General features: G+C 42.4%; 1 protein-coding gene across 4 annotated transcripts in view; it reads right to left on the minus strand.

Moving 5' to 3' along the window:
* Positions 1 to 18280, minus strand: part of LOC111569606 (capping protein, Arp2/3 and myosin-I linker protein 3-like) — a 42953-nt gene that overhangs the window by 9762 nt on the left and 14911 nt on the right. For all 4 annotated transcript variants that reach the window (XM_055015660.1, XM_055015657.1, XM_023271833.3 and 1 more), the window contains 15 exons: positions 16195 to 16276; positions 15935 to 16031; positions 15648 to 15702; positions 13527 to 13699; positions 13369 to 13437; positions 12894 to 12987; positions 10444 to 10542; positions 10237 to 10356; positions 10036 to 10149; positions 9785 to 9960; positions 9557 to 9644; positions 9358 to 9477; positions 4673 to 4739; positions 4168 to 4355; positions 3781 to 3860 (listed from right to left, as the gene is read on the minus strand). In XM_055015660.1, coding sequence (XP_054871635.1) covers positions 3781 to 3860; positions 4168 to 4355; positions 4673 to 4739; positions 9358 to 9477; positions 9557 to 9644; positions 9785 to 9960; positions 10036 to 10149; positions 10237 to 10356; positions 10444 to 10542; positions 12894 to 12987; positions 13369 to 13437; positions 13527 to 13699; positions 15648 to 15702; positions 15935 to 16031; positions 16195 to 16276 — 1622 coding nt within the window. The remainder of the gene's footprint in view (positions 1 to 3780; positions 3861 to 4167; positions 4356 to 4672; positions 4740 to 9357; positions 9478 to 9556; positions 9645 to 9784; positions 9961 to 10035; positions 10150 to 10236; positions 10357 to 10443; positions 10543 to 12893; positions 12988 to 13368; positions 13438 to 13526; positions 13700 to 15647; positions 15703 to 15934; positions 16032 to 16194; positions 16277 to 18280) is intronic.

Raw genomic sequence — 18280 nt, forward strand, 5'->3', positions numbered from 1 at the left:
TTGGGCAAACTCCCATGCACCCTCAAGGACCCTGCTGAGGGTGTAGAGCTGGTCCACAGTTCCACGGCCGGGACGAAAACCACATTGCTCCTCCTGAATCCGAGGTTCGACTATCCGGCGGATCCTCCTCTCCAGTACCCCTGAATAGACCTTCCCGGGGAGGCTGAGGAGTGTGATCCCCCTATAGTTGGAACACACCCTCCGGTCCCCCTTTTTAAAAAGAGGGACCACCACCCCAGTCTGCCAATCCAGAGGCACTGCCCCCGATGTCCACGCGATGTTGCAGAGGCGTGTCAACCAGGACAGCCCCACAACATCCAGGGCCTTGAGGAACTCCGGGCGGATCTCATCCACCCCCGGGGCCCTGCCACCAAGGAGCTTTTTAACTACCTCGGCGACTTCGACCCCAGAGATGGGAGAATCCACCCCTGAGACCCCAGGCCCCGCTTCTGAATCAGAAGGCGTGTCGGTGGGATTGAGGAGGTCTTCGAAGTACTCCCCCCACCGATTCACAACGTCCCGAGTTGAGGTCAGCAGTGCACCATCCCCACTATACACAGTGTTGACAGTGCACCGCTTTCCCCCCCTGAGACGCCGGATGGTGGACCAGAATCTCTTCGAAGCCGTCCGGAAGTCGTTTTCCATGGCCTCGCCAAACTCCTCCCATACCCGAGTTTTTGCCTCGGCGACAGCCGCAGCTGCAGCCCGCTTGGCCAGCCGATACCTGTCAGCTGCCTCCGGAGTCCCACAGGCCAAAAAGGCCCGATAGGACTCCTTCTTCAGCTTGACGGCATCCCTTACCGCCGGTGTCCACCAACGGGTTCGGGGATTGCCGCCGCGACAGGCACCGACCACCTTACGGCCACAGCAACGATCAGCCGCCTCAGCAATGGAGGCACGGAACATGGTCCACTCGGACTCAATGTCCCCCACCTCCCTCGGGACATGGTTGAAGTTTGACCGGAGGTGGGAGTTGAAACTCCTTCTGACAGGGGACTCCGCCAGACGTTCCCAGCACACCCTCACGATCCGTTTGGGTCTGCCAGGTCTGACTGGCATCCTCCCCCACCATCGGAGACAACTCACCACCAGGTGGTGATCAGTTGACAGTTCCGCCCCTCTCTTCACCCGAGTGTCCAGGACATGCGGCCGCAAGTCCGACGATACGACAACAAAGTCGATCATCGAACTGCGGCCTAGGGTGTCCTGGTGCCAAGTGCACATATGGACACCCTTATGCCTGAACATGGTGTTCGTTATGGACAATCTGTGACGAGCACAGAAGTCCAATAACAGAACACCACTCGGGTTCAGATCGGGGGGGCCGTTCCTCCCAATCACGCCTCTCCAGGTCTCACTGTCATTGCCAACGTGAGCGTTGAAGTCCCCCAGCAGAACTATGGAATCCCCAGAGGGGGCGCTCTCCAGCACCCCCTCCAAGGATTCCAGAAAGGGCGGATACTCCGAACTGCTGTTCGGCCCGTAGGCGCAAACAACAGTAAGGAACCGTCCCCCCACCCGAAGGCGAAGGGAGGCCGCCCTCTCGTCCACCGGGGTAAACTTCAACACACAGTCACCGAGCCGAGGCGCAATGAGTATTGACACCCCTGCTCGGCGCCTCTCACCATTGGCAACTCCAGAGTGGAAGAGAGTCCAACCCCTCTCGAGAGGGCTGGTTCCAGAGCCCCTGCTGTGTGTCGAGGTGAGGCCGACTATATCAAGTCGGAACTTCTCAGCCTCGCACACCAGCTCAGGCTCCTTCCCCGCCAGAGAGGTGACGTTCCACGTCCCTAGAGCCAGCTTGTGTAGCCGGGGGTCGGTACGCCAGGCTCCCCGCCCCTGGCCACCACCCAACACACATGGCACCGGACCCCTATGGCCCCTCCTGCGGGTGGTGGGCCTGCTGGAGGGGGGTCCCACGTCTCTTCTTCGGGCTGTGCCCGGCCGGGCCCCGTGGGAAGAAGCCCGGCCACCAGACGCTCTCCATCGAGCCCCACCCCCGGGCCTGGCTCCAGGGGGGGACCCCGGTGACCCGCATCCGGGCAAGGGACTCGTGGTTCCAAAGTTTTTAATCTTCATTGGGGTCTTCTGGGCTGCTGTTTGTCTGGTCCTTCACCGAGGACCTGTTTGTCTTGGGTGACCCTACCAGGGGCATAAAGCCCCGGACAACATAGCTCCTGGGATCATTAGGACACGCAAACCCCTCCACCACGATAAGGTCGCAGCCCAGGGAGAGGTCAAATAGGAGTTATCGATTCATAAAAAAAAAAAAAAAAAAAAAAAAAAAAATAGGATAGGAGTTATCGATTCATAAAAAATTCTCCCATTTGAGTTACACATGCTTTTTGCAATCCCTTTAATGGTACCTTTGGCTTGTAATTCCTACACTGCTGACTTTTTCCAAAGCACACCTTACATTTTAGAGGGATTTCAGCAATTTCAGTCATAGCACTATAGAAATAATCTCATTACTTGTATCCTTTTGTGAAGTTACTGCAGTTTTAGTCTTTCATTGACAGCGGACACTGGAGAATAATATGGTTGTACTTCATCACCATTTTGATATAGGAAGAAAAAAAACGCTGTAGCTTGTTAGTATTACATTAAACCGATCACATTTGTCTTGGGTTGAGCTAAGCCCAGGATGCAGGGATGGTGCTTCTGAAAAACAGTGATGAGGAGAACTGTCCTGCAGAATATTTTCTCACAGGGAGGTGAGCACTGTTATTTAAATGACTAATTCATGTAATTCAATTCAGTATTTGTCTGTTCTCCATCTGCTATCCAGCTCTCGCACCCCTTTGACCTCACCCTAACCAGTCGAGGCAGACAGCCGCCCTCCCTGAGTCTGGTTCTGAAGAAGGTTTTTCCCACCTTGTAAAGGACAGCTTTTCTACCCACTGTTGCCAAGTGCTCGCTCAAAGCAAATCAAAAAAGGAACTTCGTATTTACTGGGTCTCTCTGAGTACATTTTGTAAGCTCTTCAAATTATCATGTGAAGTGCCTTGAGATGACATATGCTGTGAACTGATGCTTAATTCACTGAAAGAATCAAGCAGGGCAGCTTTATTACACAACCCAAAGTTTCTTTAAAACTTTAAATTCTTTAAAATCTGCCATTTTCAGCACCTATGTTGCTGCTTGGAGGTTGTTGTTATTGTGTTCTGTAATGAAGAGGATATTGAAAACAGTTTCGTTCTGATAGCGAGCAGGGATGGAAAAACCATATGAAATGCTGAAAGAAATGGCAGGCTTACACCCTACCTCCACTGAGTCAGACTACTGCAGTGATTTAGACAACAACTTTTGCTGTTTGTGCCTTCAAAGACAGTTTTGACAACCGAAAGCACTGACAGGACAAAGAAAACTCACAGGCTTTATTATTGGAAAGACAAAGAGTCAGTAAACATGTCTTCTTGCATTTGCTGTTGAACCACAAACAGTCTTGGGTGCCAACAGAGTTTCCAAAACAGCTGCATTAAGATGCAGACATAACTTAAAGGTGACAAATGTTGTCATGGATTACTCATTTCAAGCAAGTGTGAAGCCTCTAAGTTGATTTTCAAAGCATGGCAAGACTATTGGAAAGCAATGACTGCTGTACTAGCAGGTGCTCAGTCTAAAAACTTATACTGTGCTTTGGAAAATGACAGTAATTCTAAGGAAATGAGATCTGCATTTTAAACATGTGAAATGGAGGGAATGTTCTGTACGGAGTGGTTCACAGTGGATATTGCGGAGAAGAACTGTGGCAGTGGAAATATAAAAAGCAGCTCCTACCTATCCGGGAGCACTCTTTTCGTGTAGAAATCTGGGAGTCCATCATCCAGTGGGCTTATTCCTCCATTTTCACTGCAGTGCTGTGCACACACAGACACAAATGGACATTTAAAACCTTTTTGAGAGGTCAGTTAAGTGGGTTTCATTTGTAAATGTTATATATGCAATAAAAGAAATGGATAACACCGCCTCGCCCTCACTGAGATGACATAATCCAATTGCAGCCATCCACTTTATATAGATTAGTTTTGACAAAGACAGCAGTCACTGCCAGCAGGCATAAACATCAGGAAATGGGAGAATTATGCATAGATAGATGGCTAAAGAGCTGCAGAACTGTGTTAAAGTAATGCACACTAGAATACTGTGTGTCAAAATTTGCCATACTGTCTCAGCAGGAATGTGGCCTCCCTTGTGCCTCCTTGGTGGCCTCGGCCGAACTCGCGTCACATGATGGAGCGGCAGCCCCTGTGTAGGCAGCTCTGACAGGCCCTCCCATGATGCCGAGCGGGACAGCGGCGACGAGTACGATGGCACGGAGGGGGGCGGAGAGGAGCTGGAGTCGTCACACAGGCCTGAAGGGATGGTAGAGACTGTGAGAGCAAGAAACTGAGGAGGAACTGTCAAGGAGATGAGGCGGGGGAATTACAGGGAGCCATCATTTCTGCTTCACAGTCATCAAATCTAAAACAATCAGTGACTGCTCTGAGAAATACTGACTCAGGCTGGATTAAAACAGCCATTAACAGACTTCTCGGATGAAGACACAGGAAAAGGATAAAAAAAAGTACAGAAAACACACTAATGGAGCTCTGGGAGATACAGGACAGGGTCAGAGCCTGACAGGAAAGAGGAGAGAGACGAGGATAAGAGGATGTACAGCAGTACTCACTCAGTCTGGTGGAGACAGGTCGTATTCGTCTTGTTCTAGAGCTGCGCTTCTTAATGGCTATTGTGTCCTAAGAGAAAAAAAATGAAAAAGCTGGTGAGATGCAGAGGAATGTAAAACACACACGCTTGAAATAAGTGAACAAAAATATTATAGAAGTCCTCCACAATGCTTTTCTAAGTGGAGTTTTATCAAATCAAGGCACTGATTTTAGTATTGAGCAAAGTGCTGCACATTAAACATGTAAAAACAGTCAATGCAAAATAACAAAAACAAACTGGTACGTACAGTGCAAATAGTTGAAAAACCTTTTGACTGTTATTGACTGTCCTGTGACTGTACCTCAAAGTGGCCACACCCTAAATGATGCATAAATTTAAGCCTCAATAAAATTTTAATGGGTGATAAATATAAATATTCACTCCCGTACAGTTGTTATGAAGGGAGAAATTAGCTATAGAGACCAAAACTGTATTTGTATCAGGCTGTCAGAATGTTTATTTCTGCTGTAAAGCCATATGTTTTAACACTGAGGTCTGTAGGGATTGACTCCCTTTTGGAGGCAGCCTCGAGTGGCCATTTGAGGAACTACAGTTTTGGAAAGTAGAACTGAGCAATCTAGTCACTGGAACAATTGTCCATAAAAGCTAAAGATTACATAGGTGTGTCTCTTGAGATTCCACCACTTTGTTCCAGACTGAAATATCTCAACCACTATTTGATGGACTTCCACAAACTCAATTTTTAAAAAAAATAGGTTTATATACCTACATAAATACTGACTACATCCCATCATCTTCAGCTGTACTTTGTGTTTGGCGTAAAATTAAAAAAAGTTAGCATGTAGAGATGCTTAAATACATTGATAAAAGTTATAAGTGACATCCACAGCATGTCAGCTTTGCCACTGAGAACCACATAGATCTCTGAATGACACTTTTTGTTTGGTTTCACACAAACAGCATAGTGTCATCAGTGTAATACTGGCAGGAAATATGCAATGAATAACTGAAAGAGAACACAAAGAGAGAAAGAATGGGGCTGATGACGGATCCTTAAGGGACTCCACAGGGTGTACTAGTGATGTTAATAGTCAGTCAAAGCTGAGATAGGCTGTATTTTTGTGGCATCATGGGACAAAAATTCCACAAAGGCCTTTCAGTATATTGAAAATCAAGTGGTCAGAAAGGAAAGCAGACTTCTGCATCTCCTATTGGTTCTGATTTATACCTCAGAAAATGTTGCCTGTGACTGGAGATTTAAGAAGAAACAAAGTGCAAATTGGGGGTAGGATGTGATGACAGTGAGTCTTTCTCCAGTTGTTGATTTAACTTTTAAAAATTTTTGTCTATTCATCATAGTTGCATATTTAGTTTTGTCCATGAAAATAATCAGTATGTGCTTTAAAATGGCTTAGCTATAACTCTACATTATTGCATTATTATGAAACCCTGGAAGTCTGAATCCATATTTTCATCAGTACACTGCAGTTTCAAGGTAGAAATGCTACGCTATAGCACTGATTGCTTATCTTGCTCATGATTTGTCATCTAGCATATAAGAAAAACATCATATGAACATGTTAAGGTAAAAAAATATATTTTTTATCGCTTTGAGACCAGATTCAGGCCTGTTTACTTACTAACAGGGACCCAAATTATTGTCAGTCATTTTATGGTTAGATTCTTGAGAAAGTTTTGACACCAAAGTATTGTGTCTTACAATATCCATAATGCATTTACAGGTCATTGAGAGGGTAAATTATTTGTTTCACTTTTGAAATACAAGGATCTACATTAGCTGCAATAACCAGAGGTCTTGAGCAGGGGAATGAATGCGCAGATTTTCAGCTTTACAAAAGATGTTTTAAATTCCTCCAAAGGAGACATCAAAGCTGGAGGCCAATGAGTGAACTGACAGTGATTCTTGAGATAATGTCAAGGAAACAATTTACTCGTGCAGTTTTGCCTGCTGTCTTGTAAATATTGAACTGCTCTTTTAGTGTGTCAACAGTGATTTGCTATGTATTCTTTTTCAGGTTAACTAAGCATCTCTGCTCTCCAGTCATATTTTAAGATGATATTTAGTTTCGGGATTAGTTGGTTTTTTTTTTTCATTTTGAGAGATGATTAAAAAATAGTTCTGCAGGTAGAAATTTACTGAATACAAAGGCTTCTCTGCGCTGTAAGTAGCTGTAATGAACAATTGTAGAGAAAGGGAACTAACCTGAAAAGAAGTGACAGGGGTTTAGAGGAGAACAATCAAATTTTAGGTATAATAGAGAAGTTCTGCTTACTATGAAAGCACAGAGTACTTGTATGTATTATACAGATTATTTATATAATCATTTTTAGTGTATATCACGTATAACAATGACTTGATTTCTATAAAATGCCAGTCAGGCTTCCAGGGTTGCAATTGCAGGCCTTTTGAAATGTAGACATTCAATGCTTCAATCACTTCAATCAGCAGAAGGTCCTAAAAGGCCAAAACACAATTGAATTGACAATCAATCATCAATTCAAGTACAGATAAAGCGACTCCAGTGCAAGAGTAGGAGAAAATTTCTGACCTTTAACTGCCGTGTTCCTGTCAGAAAAGTCAGTGTAAAATTTCAAACGCCAAAACACAGAGGAAAGACTCCTCATTCCTGCAAATTTAGTCAAAGCTGAACCACTGTTCTGTTTTCGTTTGTTTTTTTGCTTAGATGTGACATTCAAGTCTAATAATGTGGTAAACAAGCAGGGGAGCGTGAGCGTTACTTAATCAACATACTCACTGATGTATGTATGATTTCATGTCACAATTACGCAACAGAATCCAAAAAGGATTCAACTCAAAACCTGAAACTGGAAATGGAATCAAGCCTGGAGACAAATTGAGGAATAATATGTGGGGAAAGTCAAGAATATTATGATATTTTGTGTCCTCAGAATTAAAATTTACATGAAAATAAGAGATATTCCACATTTCGGTGTTCAACATACTCCAGAAATGGATCGGTATGCGATTTTCTGCACCCATAATGTATAAAGGAAGCATGACATACAGCTGGAATACATAAACCATGTCGAGTGTAGGACTGACAAACGTGTGTATGTAATACATATTATAATATACAATAATTTACTCATTTTCAAAGGTATTCTTTTGTGTATTTTGTCTCGTTTATATTTCATGGCGTTTGTGTGTTAAATTAAAACTACATATGCACAACATCCATACATTCTCGTCACATTCTGCCACGTAGATGTGAATAGATGTGAATATAAACAGTCATGAACACGGTTCTGTTCATCTGGCAGAGATCATAAAACACAGCAGCAGCTTAGACCAGAACAATGGACAGACGATGCAGCTGTGCCACACGCCATATCTAATTGACGTCACTTTAAAACGACGGCTCCAAGGCAAAGATGTCTCATTTTGTTAAATGTCTGCTGCCTCCACTCTTCTCTGTCTTTGTGCCTCTTCTTTGCCTCCTCTGTTCACATCTCTGGTGACGTGAGGAGAGGAATCGAGGATGTAAAAACTGAGAGATGAGAAGAGGAAATGGGCTTTTCAGAGGCAAAACAAACGCTGGGGGAAGTGGCTGATCATTCTCCTATTTCCTGGCCTTATCTAAAACAAAATTTTTATCTTGGTGAGAGATTGTTGAAGAGACAGTGGTATATCCGAGCGAAATCCTTTTAAACCTCACATGGAGTTTGCCGCAGGCAATAGCTGCGACAAAATACGACAGGACTGTGCCTGCTGGGGATTTAACTTTCTGAACCTGAAGCAGTTTTTGTGAGCTTTTTGCTCCTGTCACATTTGTACTCACACCGGGCTCATTTTTTACTGTAATATAATGTTCTGTACCTCAGTGCAAACAGCACATCCAGGTTAGAAGTAGAGAAAATTCAGAAATGTCTTTGGTGCAGTGTGGCACAGTTATAATGTCAGAAATCATCACAAAGGGAAAAAATTATAATAAAGTTGAATTTCCCCTTCTTTACAAAGATTCTAATCACACCAAAAATAAAGTTGTGCAACTACTGGAAGAAAATGATGACTGTACATACCATATATATTTTACTGCTTACATTTTAAATTTGTTTCCATACTTGCTTTGTATCCGTAGTCTTATCCTGCATTTTCGTCCACTTTAGCTGTAAAGTCCTTGAATTTTCATCACTTGACTACTGGTTGCAATAGTGTAGAATATAGTGATTTTGATGAAAAATCCTAATTTGAAGCTTAGATTTTGCAACAGAAAGGAATGATGAGTAGTTCAAGAGCTGTTGGGAAGTTTGAAATCTGTTGATCCTTTGTGTTAGTGCAGATTCTGGCCATTACAAATGGTGTCATTTTGGCAATTTATTATAAGACAACATGCCTTTCAAACAAGCTGGTGGTTTTGGGGGATAAAAATTGTATGAAAAAGTCATGATGCGGAACAACTGAAAGATACTGTTCTTGTAGAAAGATTCTGCTGATGTCAAAAAAAAATCAAGCATTACAAGCAAGTCTAGACAACCTTATAGAAGCAGCTGACGTTTTTTTTTTTAATGGACAATGAAAAAGTCAACCAACGGCAGAAGGATAGTTGATATTGGCTGCTGTGCCAAAGTAGTGACTCCCTATTGCCTGAGATACAAATAGAAGAAGAAATGAAAATACGGAATCATGTCTTCGTTCACACTCACTATGCTGGTGCCCAGCTCTTCGTCTGTGATGTCCAGAGAGTCTCTGTGTCTGTTGAACCTCCAGCCTGACCCGTCTTCACACGTCTCCTCCCAGCATTTCAGATGAGACACCTGTCGGGTCTGAGACAGAAAACTCTTAAACCTTCGGACAAACATGCATTCATTTCCAGGACTTCTACACTAAGTGCTCTGTGTTTACCAGCGTCTTATGGGTGCCGTAGAGTTCCTGCAGGATTTGGTCCACGATGGAGTTGGTGAGATAGGAAACCACTGACAGCTTCACTTCTCTGCAGAAGATTAGGTTAGAGGAAGTGGGAGAGACAGACGGGAAGAGGCTTGGTTAAAAAAAAAAAAAAAAAGTGAGAGTAAATCGATATCGTGCTTATCAAATTTAGACTTATTGCTGCTGCTTCATCCTGGCTCTTACTCCAAGGCTCTGTGAATGTCCTGCGCCGCTCTCTCCATGAGGGCAGTGCGAATGGCAGAGCGAGGGATGGACACTCGCTCAGAGACGGATGAGAGAGGAGGACTTAATCTCTCAGCTGCAGAAGAAGATAAAGGACAGAGCTCGCGACAGAGAGACACCATGGAGTCCACGATCACCTGCGAGGAGAGCTTGTTATCAGTGACGTCTGCTATGGATCGTGGTGTGACAAAAACAGAAGCTATCAGATCTACCTGCAGCTCCTTGTCTGCAGCTTTGGCAAGTTCTCCAGCCAGAGAGTCCAGCCTCTGCCTCACTGGCCCGTCCACAGACAGCACATGAGCCAGCTCACACAATGAAGGGTAGAGCTTGGTGCACCGGTAAGAGACAGGATTAATTCAGATTCAGAGCAACAGCAATGCAAATACTACTCTCATGCATTTCACATCACTCACAGCGCGAGAGTTCCTGGCCTCTTTCAGCACTTGTTTAGCAGCTTGAATCTCCTCCATCTCGCCGACGCCTCGTAGCAAACACACCTGCTGCTGGACGCGCACACACAGGCGCTCCATCACCTTGGAAACAGACAGACGGGGGGAAGTGTTCCAGGTAGCATTCACAAAAAACGTACACAAAGGTGAGCACAGACAGACGGTCGCTACCTGCTCGGCGGTGCTGGTGACGAGGCCCTGGTGCAGCCGAAGAGCCTGACGCTGGGAGAAACGCTGCGTCTGGTTGTTCCTCACCAGAGCACGCTGGATCTGCCAGGACAGACAGAACAAAACAGAGATAGATAGGTTTATTGGGGAAATTCAAGGTATCCAGTAGCTCACGCATGCTACGTTCAAGATCGCTAAGAAAAACAAAGTACAAAAGAACATTCAAGCAACATGCGGATCATGCTGGTCGAAGAAATAAGGTGTCTAAAGATGTTGGTATTTGCAAAAAATCGGTGCAAAATTGTTGGTTTGTACAATAAAACGGTACAAGAAAAGTACAAGAAAGTACAGTGTCAAAACAGAAGTAATAATAAACACACGGGAGGGAGGGATGCTTGGTTCCAGGTAGACCAGGATGAATGGTTTTATTGCACAGTTGAAGTCACTGGAGTGTGGCAGCCAACAGTTCAGGTGATGAGCCACTGCCCTGAATCGAGATGTTGTGGTGAAGATATGATTGTAAAGTGGTTGTAAAGACATGAGGAGGACAAAGAGGCAGAGAAGAGGTGACTGTCCTTTTATATCCTACAATTTCTGAGTCCTCGTTCTCAAAAGCACCTTAAGGCTCAGAGTCCTGCAAGCTTCCAACAAACCATTTTAAGCATTAGAGGAGTTTCTCAGTTGACCTTAGAAATTAACAGCTTAACAAGTATTTGAGAGGTGAAGAACAGAAACCTCTGGAAGCTGCAGTTTCTCTCATGCTTTTATTGTTTTTGGTCATTCTGTCTTACATCCTGATCATTCATGCTCTCTGTTCAGTGGCAATTGAGGTACAAGTTGGTCACCAATATTTGGAAATCATTTTGCAGGAGAAATGAAAATTGTAGTGTCAAAAATTTAAATAACACAATCCCCTACACAAAGCTTAATTAAAATACGATTATATATGTTTTGCATATGTTTAATCAACAGAAAATGTGTCAAATATTTATTCTTCAGTATTCATTCTCTATTTTTTCAGACTTGGAAGCAATCGGATCGAGTGCCAGAACTAAAGTACTGTATTTTAAAATTAATATATTGGAAGTTAGTTAAAAAACAACTATGCAAATAATCAGAAAAAAGCTGAAAATCAGTTCTGGTAATTGGTGAAGTGATAATCATTTAACCCCTAGTTTGAGGTAAAATGAGTGGTAAAATCTAGGAAAATAAAAACCTAAAAACTTACAAGACTTTAAACAAAACAAATGAATAATTATTGACTTGGACCAAACTTGTAATTTGTTGTGCTAGAGCGTCCTCTCATTACGAAAGGTTGTCTCATTCCAGACAGCAATAATTACGGTGATGACTGCAGCACATTAAGGAAGGAACACAGTTATTTTTAACTTGTAGTCATTTCAGTATTTTCAGTGGGGCTGAACAATTAATTGATTTCAAACTGAAATACACTTTGCCAACTGCAAAGACTCCATGCAATGGATTCATGCTATGCAGCGTATCAGACCTCGAGTTTCAACTGTCATATTAGTGGTTTTATAAATTCATGCCATCCTCTGTGTGTGACATTTGCTCCATCAGATGTTTTAAATCTACTATACACTACATATTCTACTAATGCTTATTGTTATGGGAATTATACAACATATCAATTCGCAATATGTCAGAAAAATAACAATTAGATATGTTCCCCAAATCGTTCAGCCCTAATTAGAAACTACAGGACCTTTAATTAAAACCTAACAAGTGATTTTTCTCTTGCTGAAATGCTACTTTGCTGAATTTGTCTGCAGTTTCCAGATCTCCTCAATAAATAAGTACATGAATGAAATTAGTGCAAGTTTACAGAGTAATCAGCACTGTGTTTTCCACACCAGCGGATGTTAAGAAGCTCTTAATGTTATGAGCTTGCACTCAATCTGAAGTGCTGCTTTGGGAAACGCGCAAACTTCAGAGCGTTTGAAGAAAACACTTCTCTAAAACACTTTCCTTGATCTTCAGGGTAAAATAATCTGAATATCTCTGTCAGTGTAAGATGAGATAAGATGAATTCTTAATTTGTGCTTAACTGCATCATTCTGTGTGGGAGAATACTGCGGTAGGACTTCTGTGATAAAGTCCAGCTTTTATTGCACAAATTTGAGATATTTGGCCTTTGATTAATAGATACAGATCTCATAGAGTGTTAGACTGGCTGACTTTTTATGTCTAATATTGGATACAGTCTGTCTACAACCTTAAACGTCTGCTCAGAGCACTTGATGAATGAACGCTTTGAATGCATTAAAACACGAAAGGCAAAAATGAAGATGCTCTGTTGCCAACCATCCATCCATGCAGAAAGACACACAAACCGGGGATTTTCTAACTGCAAGGCGACAGCGATAACCACCAAACCACTGTGCAGCCCTGTTGCAAACCAGAGAGACATTTATCAAATCTGCGATGCCGACCTTGGTCAACGCCTGCTCCGTCCTCTCGGGGGCGCTGCGGTACGCCTGGCTGATGTCACTCAGGGGTAGAGGCATGTACTGCAAGGTGAAATTACTGGGAGATGGAGAGAGAGGGAAGGGTCGAATTATTGAAGGAGACAGTGCCGGACTAAAAACGGAAAATAAAGTGGGTTACAGATTCCAGGGTTAGTTAAGGTTAATATCCCCACCGGACAGAGCTCATCCCAAAATATTTCTCCTGCGCCACGCAATCTGTGAGTAATACTTTGATCTTTGCAACCATGTCATCCGTTGCCTAAAGGCAACTCTGGACCAGTTATGATAGCAAAGTGGAAAGCAACAATTTGCTTTGCTCATGTTGCAAAAAAAAAAAAAGAAGTTTCCTATAATCACTTCTTGCAGCTGATGTATAAGGTGTCCTCGTATTTACTGATCCCACTACACATTGCTATTGATGATGTTTTAATGCTCTTACTGCTCGAGCGCGCGGGCCACGTCCAGGAATCCTGCTGCGGAGGTGTTGTTGCGATCCCATGTCACACTCCTGCGGGGCAAAGGCGTGAGTAGCATATACAGGAAACCTCCATACAGTCACTGCAAAAACACAGAAATAGCCTCATCTTTTCGCTTCACCTGAGCGTGGTGTTGATCTGCAGGGCCTTGCTCAGCATCTTGGCTCCGATATTGTCCATGTTGTTCCCGCTCAGGTCCACTTTTCTCAGGCAGGTGTTGCTGCCCAGAGCGTTGACCAGCACGGTGCCTCGAGAGCGAAGCCGCGAGTCGGACAGCGACAGAGACTGCAGGGCCTGGAGAGGAAAGGAACCAAATATTAAGCATGAAATGTGAGCTAAAAGAGTGCATGTGTGTGTGGAGGGCGTTTGGAAATAAATTAGGGAAAACTGGTAAGACTGTGCAGTGTGGGAGGAGCTGAGGATAAAGTGCAGTAGTAATTTACTGCATAGTGATGTGACAGTTCGCCAGCATGACTTTTACATGCTGTATACATGAATTATTTACAGTATGTGTGTGTAAGGATATCGACGCTGTGCACACAGTGTTAACAGGGGAACAGCAATAATTGATGACAGTGACACGTCTGCAGTAAAATATGAAGCAAAAACAGTGAGTCCTGGAAGCTGCGTTGTATTTTAATGATAACAACTATGATGATACCTTAAATCTTGTGTTGTCCTGCGGGTCAACATTGACCCGTTTTAAAGTTTGAAAAAAAAAAAAAAAAAAAAATATATATATATATATATATATATATATATATATTTTTTTTTTTTTTTTTTTTTTTTTTTCACAGTGAAACTTCTGATGTCCACATTTTCAACATTTTTGGGAAATCTTTGAACATTTTTTGGTGGAAAAAAACAAATGTTAAAAATGTTTCTTAAGAACATTCACATAAAAATCTACCAAAATCCAGCAAATTTCGCTGGATTTTGGTTGATTTTTTTGTGTGTTCTTAAAGAAAATATTAGAAGTTGTACTGATATATATTTAATCATTTTAGATATTTTTAGGATTTTTTTGAAGATTTTTTTTATCATTTTTTGAAAATATTTACAAGAATTTTCTTGCCAAATTTGGGGGATTTTTAAAAACTAAAACTTTCAAGGGAAACTTGTAAGGGATTATTGAAATTTTCTTCCTGAAGGTTTTGCAAATTTTCAGAAATTTGGGGAATTTTTTTTGCTGAATTTTTGGATTTTTTTCAGACAGGAAACAATATTTTTTGGTGCCCGTAAATGAAGACAACAGGAGGGTTAAATATTTGAATCCTAATACCCACCAGCGTGGAAAAAGCATGTTAAGTTTTTCGAAATTGTAAAAACAGAAAAAAATGCATCCAGATAGGTCAGCTGGTTGAGTGGGTGACCCATGAATGGGTGCTGTAGTCCCCAACGCAGCAGTCTGGGTTTGATTCCAGCTCACGGCCCTTTGCTGCAGGTCTTCCCCCCGTTCTTCTCCCTACTTTCCTGTCTGCCTCTCTACTAACCTGTCCAATAAAGCCACCAAAAGGCCAAAAAAATAACTTGAAAAAGAAAAAAATGACAGACTCTCAACTTTAGCTATGACATACCAAAAACATAACCAAGTATAAGCTTAAAATTGTGATATTTCTTGCCAAAAACAGATTTCTACATGTCTCATTTAAAAACTTGCCAAAAGAAACCATTGACAACACTTTATATAAAACAAAAATTCTGCACCTTCAAAATTCAGCCATTAGTGATCAGCTGGGACCAACAGTCATGCAATAAAAATTCAGGCACTTTTATGCTAGGTTGAACTGCAGGCTGTGTTTACACAGAGCAGATAAGGAAATGTATTAAAAGTGCAGTTACTTAAAATATCAATGGCATGTGGACCCAGTCCAGCACTGGTAACGCCCATGTTCACTTGCTAAGATGCAGTACATGCTGATACCATTTATTTTCAGCTTTTTCAATAAACATATAAATAATCTATAAAATTACATTTTATTCACAACAGTGAATAAAAAATATGTCAGTGGCAAAAAATGCCCAGAATGTGCTTGGGTGGACATCGTTCATCTTTTTAAAAAAATTATATTTTAAATGTATTTCGCACTTAAATGTAAATGAGTTCATTAATTTTCCTTTGGAAGTATTATATTTTATGTCTGAGCAGCTGATTTGTGTTTCATTGTTAACAGTGTTGGCCACCAAACTGCTAAATTAATGCCATAAATTCATTTTTTTATTTTATATTTCAATCACTCACACATTCCTCCTCCTGTATGAGCTGAACCAGCTTCTGCATGACTTCATCCAGAACCCTGCAGACAAGAACACAGAGCCGAGGCCGGATGAGCTGGCACAAGTCACTTCCTGCTGCTCGCAGGCCGTCTGCCTGAAGAGCAGCAGCCGAAAACACAAGTAAAATCACCGACGTGTACAGTATATTCAAGCTGGCATATGCAGGGCACGGCAGCTCACGTTCAGACACACACACTTACAGCACATCCATAAATAACTGCAGTAAAGCGTGACAGAGAGCCCTGGCAGCACCTGTTTTTGATGTTGAAGTTCTTGCCCAGATGAAGGTGTTTGAGGGAGGGGTGTCTGGAGAGAGCTGGCAGCACTGTGAGCAAGTCTGCATCCAGACCTGTCAGCACAACACACACACACACACACACACACACACACACACACACACACACACATAAAGCTAAACATGGCACGATCCATTAGCAGCCCACTCAAACGTCTCCCACCCGAGGACAGGGAGTCAAGGTCACAGTGGGATGTGTTGCAGCGTGCCACTGTACCGTTATCAGAGATATCCAGAGTGGCGATGGAGGAGACTCTGGGGAAGAGTTCCTGGATTACAACAGCTCCTGCGGACCTTAGCTGGAGAGACACAGACACAATTGAAAACCAGCATGTGCACAGACATGAATCAGAGTCATTTTAGGTCCAGTCTTTGGGGAATTGTTCTATTTTTGCACAGTAAGGCAAATTTATGGATGCAGTTTTTCTGCTTCTGCAAGCAGAGTGAGCTTTGTTTGGCTCAGCGGTACAGAGATGCTTCCATTGTTAAAACTGTGGAGCAGTTTGATAAAATCTAATCAATAACCAGCTTGTCAAATCCTTTCAATGTTTCCCCGTTAACGGCTGCTTCAATCAAACATTACAGGGCAGATGAGCGTTAGATTTACATAGTTATGACAGATGCTGTGGCTAATCCAATAGGCATTAAATAGCAGATTGTTGGCAAACTAGCTGCCTATTTACACAATCAGCAGATATAACATAATCGTGTGTTTGGCCAACTGGTGAGTCCGAGTCTAGTATTTCAATTTCCCCTTTTAGCTCAGTTTTCCCATCAAGAAATATCTTGATCTTCAGCTGCTGAACGTCCACTATGAGTCAGAAGCTAGTTTTTGTCAGACGACAGATGTTAGTTCTTTGTCAGTTTGTCATGAAGTGCAACACATCTAATATACTGACTGTCGAAAAATATTGATTACAGCAGCTTTTAGCTTTTAGTAAATGATCTGACTACTGAAGTAAGCTCATTTCTATTTTTCTCTTTTCCTTTCACATTTTTACTCACTGTGGGCTAATTTTTGCGCTGTAAAATAAAATCCTGCGCCTCTGTAGAAACATTACAACTGCTAGTAGTAGAAGGGAACACAAACATTTCTTCTGTGCAGTATAACATAGATACAAAAAACTAATGTTTCCATGTATGTCTCCAGTCTGATTTGCAAATCACAGCCTGAAGTTCAGCCTAAAAGTCGCTTGATTTTTGTCAGATGACTGCCTTATAGCTTCATGGTTGTGCTGAGGAATACAGATACACTATATTGCCAAAAGTATTCACTCACCTGTCTTGACTTGCATATGAACGTAAGTGACATCCCATTCCTAATCCATAGAGCTCAATATGACGTCGGTCCACCCTTTGCAGCTATAACAGCTTCAACTCTTCTGGGAAGGCTGTCCACAAGGTTTAGGAGTGTGTTTATGGGAATTTTTGACCATTCTTCCAGAAGTACATTTGTGAGGTCTTTATGGACCTTGCTTTGTGCACTGGTGCACAGTCATGTTGGAAGAGGAAGTGATTGACTCTGCAGAAGTTGGTGACCTCTTCGCACTATGCTCCTCAGCATTCGCTGACCCCACTCCGTCAGTTTACGTGGTCTACCACTTGGTGGCTGAGTTGCTGTCATTCCCACACACTTCCACTTTCTTATAATACAGCTGACAGTTGACTGTGGAATATTTAGGAGTGAGGAAATGTCACGACTGGATTTGTTGCACAGGTGGCATCCTATCACAGTTCCACGCTGGAATTCACTGAGCTCCTGAGAGCGACCCATTCTTTCACAAATGTTTATAAAAGCAGTCTGCATGCCTAGGTGCTTGATTTTATACACCTGTGGCCATGGAAGCGATTGGAACACCTGATTCTGATTATTTGGATGGGTGAGCGAATACTTTCGGTAATATAGTGTATTTTGTACTGAACAGAATTTAGTTAGAGCAAACGCTTCATTTCAGGTGGATTTTAAGATTGTTACATGCAGTATAAAGGGATATTGATGAAATATTACAATTTTAAAATTGGTTGTGGTTTAAGTCTTAAGAGTAGTTCAAGGACTGTCAGAATTTTTTTTTTTTTTAAAAAGACAATGTGGTTTTCAAGACCATTGGCAAGTTTGGGAGTTCAGAGGAGTAAACTGCATGTGGAAACACAAACACACTTCCATGAATTTCCTACATTCTGGATGAGGAATAAAACTGAACACCTTTAACTTGCACTGGTCTTTTAGTTCATGCACATCTGACACAACACCTTTTTCAATCAGTACCGCTCTCTATAGAATCCACATAAAGGTTCACAAGTTC

The sequence above is a fragment of the Amphiprion ocellaris genome, chromosome 2 (assembly GCF_022539595.1).
Source record: "Amphiprion ocellaris isolate individual 3 ecotype Okinawa chromosome 2, ASM2253959v1, whole genome shotgun sequence".
Lineage (NCBI taxonomy): Eukaryota > Metazoa > Chordata > Actinopteri > Pomacentridae > Amphiprion > Amphiprion ocellaris.